General features: G+C 38.7%; 1 protein-coding gene across 4 annotated transcripts in view; it reads right to left on the bottom strand.

The window, feature by feature from the left end:
• The window catches only part of ELMO1 (engulfment and cell motility 1), a 568,419-nt gene that overhangs the window by 183,289 nt on the left and 371,392 nt on the right, over positions 1-13,738 (bottom strand). For all 4 annotated transcript variants that reach the window (XM_077491651.1, XM_077491655.1, XM_077491653.1 and 1 more), the window contains one exon: positions 4,559-4,695. In XM_077491651.1, the coding sequence (XP_077347777.1) occupies positions 4,559-4,695 (137 nt within the window). The remainder of the gene's footprint in view (positions 1-4,558; positions 4,696-13,738) is intronic.

Here is a 13,738-nt window from a genome sequence, read left to right as displayed (position 1 = left end):
AAAATGTCTGATGTGTCCGCCATAATGTCGCAGTCCCGATAAAAATCGCTGATCGCCGCCGCCATCCTAGAGCAACACTGAGAAGGAGATAGGAAAAACACAAGTGAAAGCCATAAAAAGGGAAAACATTCCTGCAAACAATGACCACATAAGCATCCAGCATGCATGAGTAGAGAGCTCCATTAGGGTATTATGTATTATTGGCAGAATTATGTGGCGGATCCACGCAGCCTCTATCCCATATTATATTCTACCTAGCTATACTGTAGATTCTTGCTAGGAGTCAGAACAAAAGTAAAGGAGCGCTGTTACTGAACAGGAAGGTGGCAAAGGGAGGCACTTAGAGGACTTTGATGGCATATTCTGGTACACTTAAGGTGAAACTATAGCTCTACAATGAAACATGGTTGGCAGGCAGGCTTTTATTGCAGAAGAGATTCTGTGTGTCTCATCTGAAATGAAAGTCTCCTAGCTGCCTTTTTCATGAATTTTCACTGACAACAAATTTGCAGCTCAGAATACATTCTTGGCAAGCCTTGGTGCCCAGATGAAATACTTCCCATGCACAGGAATTATGCCCTCCCAGGGTGGCCAATCAAGGTGGTTGAAGATGGGCACACAAGAAGACTGAATGAAGATGGAAGCACAAGCAAAGGAGTTTGCATCACAGAAGGTAGGTAACTATAGCAGAGTTTAGTTCCCCTTTAAAATGAACTCAAACGTTTAAAACAAACACGTTCTGCAAAGGACAGACATTTAGAGAATCCTAAATAAGCAAAATGCCTGCTTTGCACATGGGGAGGCCATCAAACTTTAGCACACAAGGTGCACTGTTCCATGGCTATAGTTCCACGTTTTTTTTATGTGGATTTTTGATAATCTGAGCATTTTTTTATGCTGATTGTTTATCAAAGAAGAAGTGATTAGAATGGTAGAAAAAAAAACATTTTTAATATGTGTATGTAAAATAATAAACAATTTTTATTTCAATGCTATGCATGTAATGTAAACTATGACTTAAAATTTTAAATAAAAAATGCAAGGCACCATCAAATGAAAATAAATAAATAAATCCTGATCCAAAATTGATGTCCAAGTACTGTATACCTAACAAAAGACAGGTCTCAGGACTACTCCCAGTACCTCAAAATGGGCAATCACATTCAGGCACCTACTCCAGGGGAATATATTACTTTTAAATATTAGGGGCTGTGCCAGGTTTGGGCTCACCTTAAAGTGGAGCCCCCCCCCCCCCCCCCTGCAAAAAATGTAAAGTGTGTCAGTATGTGTAGCTGCTGACTTTTACTATTAGGACACTTACCTGTCCTGGAATCCAGCCGACGTTTCCATCAGTTCTTGGGTGCTACCACCCCCACTGCCTGTAAGTGAAACTGTGCTTTCTGAATGGCCTGGTGGCGGGGGGTAAGAAGGATGGGTACCTGTTAAAAACAGGTACCCACTTCCCCCCAAAAGGTGGCAAATATGGCACTGGAAGGGGGAGTAGGCAGATAAGCAGAGCTTTTGGGTGGAACTCCACAACATTTTTGGGTGGCACTACGCTTTAAATGTTATCTATAAAGCTTGTTACAGGGTATTATATTGCTATAACACCCCTTTCACACCAGGGCGTTTTGCAGGCGCTATAGCGTTAATAATAGCGCCTGCAATTGGCCCTAAAGAAGCTGCACCATTGTTTGTAGTGTGAAAGCCCAGAGGGCTTTCACACTACAGCGGTGTGCTGGCAGGACGTCAGAAAAAAGTCCTGCCAGCAGCTTCTTTGGAGCGGTGAAGGAGCGGTGTGTTTACCGCTCCTCCACCGCTGCTCCCCATTGAAATCAATGGGGCAGCGCTGTAATGCCGCCGGCAAAACGCCACTATTGCGGCGTATTGCCGGCGGTTTTAACCCTTTCGCGGCCGCTAGCGGGGGTAAAAGCGCCCCGCTAGCGGCCGAAATGCGACGCAATAGCGGTGTTTTACCGCCGACGCAAAGGGCGGTGTGGTGTGAAAGGGGTCTAAAAATACAATTCATTGCAATAGGGGGCTTGTGTATGGCAACTGAGCTCCTAGATGCACTTAAATCCCCACAGGACAAGGTCCAGTTAAAACGCATCAGTTAACTACTGAAATACAGGTATTCTATACTTAACATTAAATGAAAGATATAAATATGTGAATTTCTTTGGTGTACAGTGTTACTTTAATTTATCTTGCAGGATTACCTAAAGGGAAAATGTGTGAAATGAAACAAAGCTGGTAATCGTTCTGTAGCACCTTTGAGGCGTATCTTATATTTCATTGCAGATGGAGTGGTTTTTATTTTTAGATGCACATTTTGAGTGTCTAGCATTCTGAGATTTATGAAAAGGAATATAAATTGTGCTGTGCTGCTATGCGCACATTTTTCTTCTGATCAAGGAAATTACTAGATTAAATGCTTATAGATACTTGGCTGTTAAAGTAGTATAAGAACAGCACACAATATTTTACAGTATGCTTAAGGCATTGAGTTTTGTAGCTACCTTATACAGTTTGTAGAAGGTGATCCGCAATTAAAAAGGGACCCAATCCCAGCCTTGCTTCACTATAAATCACAGTCTTGGATCAACAAAAAGTCCCTTGATACTCTCCAAGACTGTATTCTATCAGTGCAATGCCATTCCTATCTGAAAAGCTCCACTTGTGTAGAAGACTGGCTGATTCCACTGTGAATACCCTTCATTTTCTCAGTAAATACTATTCTAGTTATTACCATAATCATGACTGTCACAAAAATTGTCTGTGTTGTCATAGGAACCTTCGCATTGGGTCTCATTTAAAATAAATAATTAAATACATTTGCTGTCCGTAGCAATCAGGTCTTTTTATTTCATACTCTAAACTGCCCATAAACATCTAACATAACCTATGAATTAATTCTGGTCCCACTGTATGTGGGATAATAGTCATCTTCTCTTACTCCTAAAATTAACTAGTGACTATAAACTATGGTATTTGTAGTGTGTATATAGAACACTGCACACGACTACAATTAATATGCACTTCTCATTCAAAACAAACAGAAGTGACAGAGAAAAGAAGAGGTTCGGGAGGTCACAGAAGACATTACAAAGAGGTGAACAAACACAGAAGGAATCATGAAAAAATAGTTTACATGGCCATTAAGTAGTAGATGTGTACAAATAATTTTTTATAGAATCGTTCAGTGTTAAAGGCCTAGATTACACTAGTGAGATTTCAGATGCGTCTTGAGTTGCACAGAATCACGACAAGGGGAATCACATTGTTTCCAGTGGTTTCCATTCACATCAATGCGACTCAGCATCAAGCTATTTAAAAAAAAAGGTTCCTGTGCTACTTTGGTGCGATTCCAGGGCAATTTTAGCCCCATAGCATAAACAAACCTTAGCGAAAAAGGAAAGAATGGGAAAAAGGAGAAAACCGACTTTACTGGTACCAGGGAAACCACCACAGTTAAAAATTGATTGCAAAAAAACTTTATTTATTAAGTAGTAAAATACCAAGGGACAACATATCCCTAATATATGGTCACGTCTCTCATGATATGCAACGCAATTGTTTCAGTGCATAACTTCATATTATTACAATCCAAAAGGTCAACGGGTTTTGCATAGATGCTTCCTCAGGATCTTTTTATTATATTTACAGAGAGGTAACCTTTTTAAAAGAATATACATTAGATATCCATATTACAATTTCCATTATACATAAGCACATACATTGTTTTTAACTGTAGTGGTTTCCCTAGTACCAGTAAAGTCAGTTTTCCCATTCCCATGGAACTAACACTGGCAGTTCATATTTGTGGCATAGATACAAACCTTATCAAAGTTGCATCCAAGTAGAACTACATAATCGCATTGAAATTCAGATCAAAATCATATTGCAGAAAAGTGAACCTAGCCTATAATATTATTAGATTTTAATGATTAGGTTTACATATAATTTAACAAGTCTGGGACAATTATGAGAATCATAGGATTTTCATTTGTGCCCCATGGGCATTATCTTTAAAGTGGATCTTCATTGCATCTGAGCCCTACAAACCAAAAACACTATTTAATCCATTTTTAAGAAATCACTTTGAAAAACACCCTCCTAGCATTTCTGGCCTTGTCCATCTTAAATTAGGGCAATTAATTAATGTAGCATTTACTTCCTGGAATCCATTTGCCATTAACTAAAGCATGCATTCAGGAGGACGTGCTTAACTGAGAAACCCCCTCCTCCTCTCCTTCCCTCCTGAAGACTCCTGGGATGTATGACATCATTTTCCTAGGCAAAAAAACTAAGTAACCCGAAGGAATGTAAAAAAAAAAAGTTTAAAACAAGTAAATATGATCTACTTTCCTATCTATGTCGTAATGCTAGCAGCAAAATAATCAATGTTGTTTTGGAGAATGAAGTTCCACTTTAAATACAAACATATTACATAAGACAAAGGACTAAAGTTTTATTAGAAACTTTGTGTAATGTTCTTGTCAAGGTAGATAGGACAAGAACAAATGATTTGGTACCTTTAAAGAATCACTTTTCCTACCTTGTTGAAGTCTTCAGAAGTTGCCCTCATTTCTTTCCAAGTCTTGTTCAGCAGCTGGATGCAAATACAAAAGAACTCCTCAAACGCTCGATCGTGTGTGAAGAACATAGGGTGAAAATCATTGCAGGTTTCGCTTGCTACATAGAAAAAGAAAAAAAAAAAAACACAAAAAAGGTAAGACTTGCATTTCCCTACAGCTTATAATCAGTATTAAACATATCTCAGTCTTATACAGAGGATAAGGTTTCATATATTAAGATATGTACCCACAAACAGTATGTGACCAGTGTTGAATGTAAGTACAATTAGCCCAATGTCCTATCTCTCCTAGGTCCCAGACATCACAGTCTTCCTGTAAAGCTTATCCAGCTTTAAGCACAGGAGTAAAAAGGCATTTGAAGAGAAGGGGAAAAGGGCATTTACAAAAATGCTCAGAACAAAGTAGACCATTCCTGAACACCTGACATTGAGGTTGCTAAATGTGATGCTTACCTTGAAATATTTGGAATAGCAGCACATTTTAGTGCTTTTAAAATAGAGAAGAAACACCTTTTCAGATATAAAGGCTCTTTCATGGAGTATAGTTTTTCATAGATTAGAAATAAAGCCGAACTCCAGGAACAAAACGTACATTTAGGTATATCCCTCAATAGGTACAAATGATATAATTCCACTTTTTGTGTACTGCATTTCCAACCCCAGATAATACCTTTTAAAAATAGTGAGGGCATCATCACTGGGCTGCACAAAGCCTGCGCAGACAGCAGAGCTCTGGGAGGGACACAGGAGGTCCTCGTACTACAGACTGCCTACGGAAATCTACAGGAGAGGCAATGGCTGCTGTTTATCACAGGAAACTTCTGAACAGATGCAAAGTACAGTTGAAACAAGGTCTGGCTCGCAGTCTCTGCTCTAATTTATCCCAAAGGTATTCTATTGGGTTGAAGTCAGGACTCCGTGCAGGCCAGTCAAGTTCCTCCACCCCAAACTCGCTCATCCAGGTCTTTATGGACCTTGTTTGTGCACTGGTGCGCAAGTCATGTTGGAACAGGAAAGAGCCATCCCCAAACTTTTCCCACAAAGTTGGGAGCATAAAATTGTCCAAAATGTCTTGGTATGCTGACGCCATAAGAGTTCCCTTCACTGAGCCTAACCTCTGAAAAACAACTCCACCCCATACACACCCCCCCCCCCCCCCTTCCAAGCACACCAAATGATTTTGGTCAGTGCACGAAGCAATGTCTATAAAGACATGGATGAATAAGTTTGGCGTGGAGGAACTTGACTGGCCTGCACAGAGTCCAGCTGTTGTCCAATATCAGTGCCTGAACTCACAAATGCGCTTCTGAAAGAATGGTCAAACATTGACATAGACACATTCTCAAACCTTCTTGCGGTCATCATGTAGGAGAGCTTGTTCTGATGATATTCCAGATATCAACACATGACAGAAAGGGGGGAAATCTCCCCAATGGGGACACCCCTCCCTACAACAAGCAAAGCTATAGATAGCCACGGTTAAATATCTATTACACGGTCATTCTACATGGAAAACTGACTAGATAAACCAACAAGATAACAGTAACATTTTTACTTGTGCTACATAATATCGCAACCCATCTAATCAATATCCAAGCAACTAACATCTAGTAGTACATTACATACAAGTGCCTTTTACTGACAATTCACTTTTACAAGACTGTTCTTTGGCCATAATTGGTACTTTAGATCAACAAAAATAGAACAATCATGGTAATTGTGACAATGCTATCTTTGAACTTAAGAATCCAAACCTGGCTATGTGACCCACTGCAGGAACTGTTTGTGTGCAAGTAGCTGGAGTCGGCTACGTTTCACACATCTTTCCTAATAAATTAGGTTACAGAGCAGCATTTTTATTATCAATTTGGTAATTACTTACAACAATTTATACTGAAGCCATTATGCTGTAAATGTTTCCTTAGATTCATACCTTGATTTTAGTCAGAGGCAAAATCTCCTTTCCTTCAAGTCTCTTCCAGTAAGCCATTAAAACCAATGCAAAGAACTAATGTTCTTATAATTGGAAAGCTTCTCTTAATGGAAGCAGATATGCTTCTTTTCAAAGGCACTTAGCAGACATTTTGACCCTGGGCAGACTGACACCAGGCTGAAATTAATGCAGCTACAAGCCTGTTGTCAATCAAAACAAGATAAAGATGTGTTTATTGATGCACTGTCTTAGCAGGTAATAGGAAGAGGATAACAAGCACATTAAAAGTTATGACTACAGCAACATAAAATGAATGAATTTTGTGTCTGCTGTAAAATGAGTTGGCTTTGGGAGGATGTCATTTCAAAAGGGGTCAATCTCGAAAATATTGTTCAATACTATAAAGAAGTCGCTTTCATGTTATAAAAAAAAAAAAGAAGCACCATCTGAGCTCAACCATATAACTTACAAACTAAGCAACAATGTCATGGTCTGTGGTTACCAGGTTCATTGGGGGTATATAAAATCACGAGCGACTATATAGTATTTTATTTCAAATTAGGCATTCAGATAAGAAGAAAACACTTGCGTAAACAGTACGAAGCCTGTACCATCTCCAGGTGTCTGCTGTGCAAACTTAACCTAATCAACACTGCCTAAATAGAATGCGTGACATTTAACCTGTGCTTCATTAACAGGTTTGTCTACTTGTATACATATGCCTTTGATTAAGGTGTATTGTTTGGACCTTGCCTATACTCAGCTAATGGCCTGTTATTTATGGTCAATCATCATTCCATCTACCTGTCTGGAACCTGAACTCTGCTGAGGAGTGGTTCATCAACTGGCTGAGTCTGCTGTTTGCTTGGCCATCTGTATGAGGATTTACATCACTCCAGCTTCTGTCCTGCCTTTAGTCAACTTGTACTCTTGGTGACATAATGGGGTTTATTTACTAAAACCGGAGAATGCAAAATGTGCTGCAGCTGTGCATGGTAGCCAATCAGCTTCTAAATGCAGCTTGTTCAAACAAGCGATTGGTTTCAATGCAGAGCTACACCAGATTTAGCACTCTCCAGTTTTAGTAAATCAACCTCAATGAGTCCACTGAACTCTGACACCCTCTAAGTTTGACCAAAAGTTTAACTGCTTCTAAAATAGGATGTTATGCTTGGATTCAACAGGTCTTCAAATAAGCCCAGCTTTCCTTGAAGGTGCTTGCTAAAAAAAGAAAACCTTCGACAACGCTTATTAAAAGAGAAACAATGTCCTCTCTAATACTACATTACCTTTCCAATTTATATATATATATATATATATATATATATATATATATATATATATATATATATATATTTTTTTTTTTTTTTTTATTATACACACATACATGCAGTATATATAGGTTTATACATATATGTAAAGACAGACTTGTATTCAGAAGAAGACAGCAAATAATTTTTTTTTCTAGGGAAATAAAGTTAAAAAAAATAATATTTTTTGACTTCTCATTAGCTTTTAGTATAAAACTGTGCTACAGCTTTAAACTGTAATCTTTCCAGAACAGAAATCCATCCTGCAACGGCATGTCAAAATTGAATAAACATGAGAAGAGCAAAGACCTGCAGGCAATAAAGTGCAATCTGTTAGGCTTCCATGTGGCCCAAAGCGATTTATTAGCGGAAGCATTTTGAGCGTGCATTAGTCAAAAAACCTCAGGCTTTTATATTTACATCTATATATAGAAGTCCTCAATCTACCTTCAGCATCAGATTAAGGGCATGCTAATTCAGCTTTCCAAACAGCGGTGATTGAATCAACCTCTTACTGCACAAACATACAATTACATTCAGTTTAGGCACGAGCTAACGTACTGTGGCTGCATCGGCGATGACCAAAAGAACATAATAGGCAAAGAACAGAAATAAACGTGCAAGTCATTAACTTGAATATATATAAATTATCAGCAATATCCTTTTATTAAGAAACTATATTTCAAAATACTTGAAAAACAGCACAGAATTGTATAATAATAAAAAATGATCAGTAAGGTACAAGCCTTATGATTTACTAACGCAAATTAATGATGCTGCTGAAGGGATGCCATCATTATAATTGTTGGGTAGCATCTGTGGGCTTAAATGTAGAATTGAGTACTTCCCTTTAAAGCTACATTTTAAACAGATAGCTAAACACACAACAGAAATACATAAAGTATATGGAAGCAGTTTTACCAAAAAATTCCAGCTCTTTGGACTTTCAAAGCCTTCTCTGATAACAGAGCCAGGTTGGTGACCAGCTTTTTGCAGCAGAAATATAGAACATCCTGGCCCCCTGACTTACCCCAGTCAGTGACTGGACAAAGAAGGAGCCGTAGCAGCAACAAACCGAAGTGCTCTTTCCTCTGCTTACTCCGATTTCACCTCCTTTCAAGATGTTACTTTTCAATACACTTGCATGCAAATACACATGACTGGCTGCTAAGGCTTCCCCTTTCTCTCTCAGTGACATCACAAGTGGGGGGCGGTGCATCACAAGGGTTCCAACGGTGTTGTGATTGACAATGGATTTACATGGGGGGGGGGGGGCACTTTTTTTTTTTTTAAATAAAGGAATTGTGCTGAAGCCACATTAGTTGAATTTTGTTATTTTGTTCATTATTGAATAACCACATTGATTTTTGTTTTTTTTATCTCTAGAGTTTAGTTTATTAGTGATGCTGTTGGCGCTTGGAAGATAAATAAATCAAAATCTTTAAAGACAGATCTTATTCCTATTGTAAATGTAGATGTAAATGGGAAGATGAATAGAGAGGTAATTTTTTTAGGATTAGATATAGTGTAGGTTTAACCTGGATGCAATAACTTGTGGCAAATCTTCATGCAATGTGCAGGGTCAGTGTTTGTTCAATATCTGCATATAGACCTAGTGGAATATCCAATCATTGTCTGTTAAACATTGCAGTGTCATGATTATATATATTTTTTTCAATTATAGAAGCATTATCATCTTGATGTAACCATTTTCCCTGAAGAAGAGAACTATTACAATAGAAAGGTGTTGGTTTATCTCTCTTGTTACAGTTGCTTCAATTGAGTATTGGCTTACATGCATTGTAATCTTTTACAACTGTATCTGCAGCCCCTTCCTGCATCCTGTATTTCTATGTCTGGCGCTAACTGACATTTTTTACTTTATCTAATAAATAAGTAACATTTTGATGATAACTATACTGTCTGATCTCACTGAAGCAGTGTCCCGTTTAAAGTCCCAATTAGAGGAAAACAATTTTTAGTGATTTATCATTCAATTTAGGGATGTGGGCCAGCTGACTTCTTTAGTCTAAACTGAAAGCCATTAATCCATAGTGTAGGTTTAATAAGGGTAGGAGAAAAATTAAAGTGCAACTAAAGGCATCGATCTTGGATAGAGTAAGGGAGGGTTATAACAGTTATAATCAGTTTTTTTTTTGTCATCTGCTTCCCATAGACAAAACAGGAAATAAGAAGAAATCCCTCCAAAGTGAGGGTGTCACCGGAGTCACCAGAACTAGTCAAAAGATTTACCTTTTATTAGTGTTCTGGTGTCAACCCAAGATTTAGGATTTTCTTTTACTTTCAATAATAACAGTACACAGGATAAATACAGAGGTTGAGTCTCCTCAACAGGGACATGGACAGCAATCCAATTTAAAAAAAGTGTTTTGACACAATTATCGTTTTTTTTCTTTAGTTTGTGTCTGTCTGTGTCTGGGTGCTGTAAAGGCTCCTTCTTAAATTATATTTTAAATAATGTGTTGCACGAAATTAGTTTTGGTTATGGATAGATAAATGGGTGTGGGATCATTATATATATATATATATATATATATATATATATATATATATATATATATATATACATACACATACACACACACATATACAGTACATACATATACACACACACATTTTTCTTCTTCCTGAAGACGATCTGATCAGGGATCCGGTGTGTTTTCTCGGGGAGGGGGGTTACTGTGCTGTGTTAATGAAAGGATTTAAATAGATACCTTGTGCAATGTGTACTTTTATGTTGTATGTTGGAATTTGTCTTAAGAAGAAAAAAGTCAGATAAAAATAAAAAAGACACAATGGTCGTGACTAAATCTGTGAACTGTTCAGAAAGAAAAGACACAAAATAGCCACTAACTTCGTTTTTATACCTCTTAGCCCCTGTACACACGGTCGGAGGTTCTGCCAACCAAATCCGTTGGATTTTGTACGTTGGATTTAGTCCGACGGATTGTGTCCGAAACTCTTGCATACACACGGTCGGACTAAGGCCGCGTACACACGGGCGGATTGTCTGCCCAACTTAGTCCACTGAACCGTGTTTCAGCGGACAATCCGCTCGTGTGTGGGCTTCAGCGGACTTTTTCAGCGGACAGTCTGACGGACTAAGTCTTTCGGAATTTCCGTAATTTTGTCTGTCCAAACTTGGTTTTGTCCGTCCAAACTTGGTTTCAGCGGACAGTCCGCTTGTGTGTAGGCAAGTTGGACAGACTAAGTATGGCGCATGCTCAGAAAGGATTTACACGGCCGAAGGTTGCATTGCAGTGTATTGGACGTCGTATTTCTAGTCCCGTCGTACGTGCTGTATACGTCATCGCGCAAGCTTTCAGCGGACTGTCTGTTCATTGTGTGTGGTCAAGTCCGTTCATTCAAAAGTTGAACGGACTGTCTGTCGGATTGTCTGACGAACTTAGTTGGGCAGACAATCCGCCCGTGTGTACGCGGCCTAAGTTGTCGAAAAATCTGATCTTTCAGAACGTGACGACGTAATTTCGTTACGATGGGACTACATTCAGGCTAGTAGCCAATAGCTTTGATGTAGGAATTTGATCTGAGCATGCGTGGCGCTTGGTCCGATCAAAATTCACTACACATGATCGGAGTATGTCCAATCGAACCAGGTCGGGAAATATTTCCAACATGTTGGAAAATTGGGTCCGATGGATATTCGGACGGAATCAGTCTGATGCATACCACACACAGTTGGATTATCCGACGACACGGTCCGATAGGACACATTCCGACGGATTCTCCGACCGTGTGTACAAGGGCTAAGAAAGACAAAATTGGACAAAGATGATTCAGATTTCATTACATCTATGTTTAATGAAACAAATTATTTCCATCACATACATTGTAGGTTTTATTCTCCTACTTGTTCAAAATAGAGATTTTGTTTTTAGTGTCCAATCCCACCAATGCATTTTAACACAGCAACATGTGTACAGGTAAGCCATTGTTTTCAAATGGTGCTAATTCACATCTATAACATGCTTTAATGTATGTTATCCATTTTCTTAAGTGTCAGGGACAGTTCACAACAAATGCAGTTTCGTGTGCTTTTTTTCTGCACTAAAAATGCATACAGTGTTTTCTAGGTATTCCAATGGCTCTAGTTCACACCAATGCAGTCAGTTCCAGTCAGTTTTTGTAACTCAAACTGACCGGAAACTGACTGACACTGAATGCATTTTTAGTGCAGAAAAATAAAAAATCGGAGGGAACTGCATCTGGTGTGAACTAGCACACAATACATGTTATAGGATGTATAACTACTGACCCAGCTTCCCATTTTATAGTTGGTAAGACTTTAGGAAGTGTTTTATTAACTAGATAACATCAGGTTTTCTTCTCCCCTGCTCCTACTCCACAGGTGTTAACACTTCACTCCTCCACTCCTTTAGGCCGGGTTCACACTGGTACGACATGCAAGTTATACTACTTTGGATGATACTTTGCCCTAAGTCTTGAAGTTTGACTTCGATAAACAGGAATCCGACTTTGATCCCTGACAATACCAGGGAGCATTTTCATAGTCGGACCGACTTGTGTCGGACCAGTTAAGATGGCTCCCATAGGGAAACATTGATTTTCACACGTCATGCGACATGAGCTCCCAATGTTGGAGTGTTTGTTGTACCAGTATGAACACGGCCTTATGTATGACTATGATTGCAAAACTCATTAACATTGACTGTAATAAATGTAAACTGTAACCCCTTCATGAACTTAGGTTTTGAACTCATTCATGATCAGAGCAAATGTTTTTTTTAATTTCTCAGTGTGTAGTCTCAACTACTAATATATTTGCGACCACTAGGTTGGAAGGGGATGGCACCATGTTGCTTTTCAAAGACATATTTTGCTTTATGTTAGAAGCAAAACTTAAAAAAAAAAAATGTTAACTATTCAGGGAAATTAAACAAACGGTATCCACTTGCTTCTCTTGATTACAGGGATGCTAAACATATGCAATTCATATTTTGTGCTTATTACTCCATCTCAAAATATGCATGCTCATTTTAATTGGCAAAATACATTTAGGTTTTCACATCTGTTTAACTCAATATCATGTCTTCGTTAATCCTACAGGTCATCATAAACATTGGAGGGTGGGCAGACAGGCATGCAAATGCAAACTAAGGCATCTAGGATAGTCCCAACTGGTTTTATCACTCCTTGTCAGACTATTCCAGCATTGCCAATTGGTACTCCCTAAAGTCGTTTTTGCCATGCAGTGTCTGTTGGAGGCCAATAGACATAAGATTGTCTCTTAGTCCAGGTGTGAATAGTGTTTGGAAACTGCCGTCCTAACATCTAAGGGCATCTTAACCCTTTATATCTTTCTAGGAGGTCAACCACTACCATTTCTCTATGGTTCCGTTCATTGGCTCACATACTTCTGGATCTAAGTTGAGGTACCTGGGACAAGAATTAAGATGGGTTTTTAAATTGAGATCCGGTATCTGCCCAGGGCTTAATGGAGCCTACAGTTCTCCAAAACAAAAGTATAGAAAAGGGATTGAGACGGTACCAACCAAATTCACTTAAAAAGTAGACTCATAAATATATGTTGTTTTTATTTATGTGTTTGGGTTTGAATACACTGTAATGTTCAGGGGATGTAGTGCCTCGGGACAACGTGCAACAGTCGGTTAACTTAAACATGAAAGTCTTTATTTTTCTTTAGGCAAACACAACAGTGCTTCCAGCAGCAAAACAAACTTCAGAAAATGCAACCCCATAAGTCTGCTTATCTTTAGCACAAATCAAACAAATAAATAGATCAAAGTCCAGGAAGGCTTTACCCCAGAGTTAGCAGCTTCAGATGTTTTGCAGCACACATGCAACACAGAGCCAGGTCTCCTCTCAACTTCTACT

The sequence above is a fragment of the Lithobates pipiens genome, unplaced genomic scaffold, assembly GCF_037356315.1.
Source record: "Lithobates pipiens isolate NorthernLeopardFrog02 unplaced genomic scaffold, aLitPip1_a1.2 Scaffold_19, whole genome shotgun sequence".
NCBI classification, from domain to species: Eukaryota; Metazoa; Chordata; class Amphibia; order Anura; family Ranidae; genus Lithobates; species Lithobates pipiens.
The sequence above is the reverse complement of the archived record's forward strand: the minus strand, read 5'-3'. Positions and strand labels throughout refer to the sequence as shown.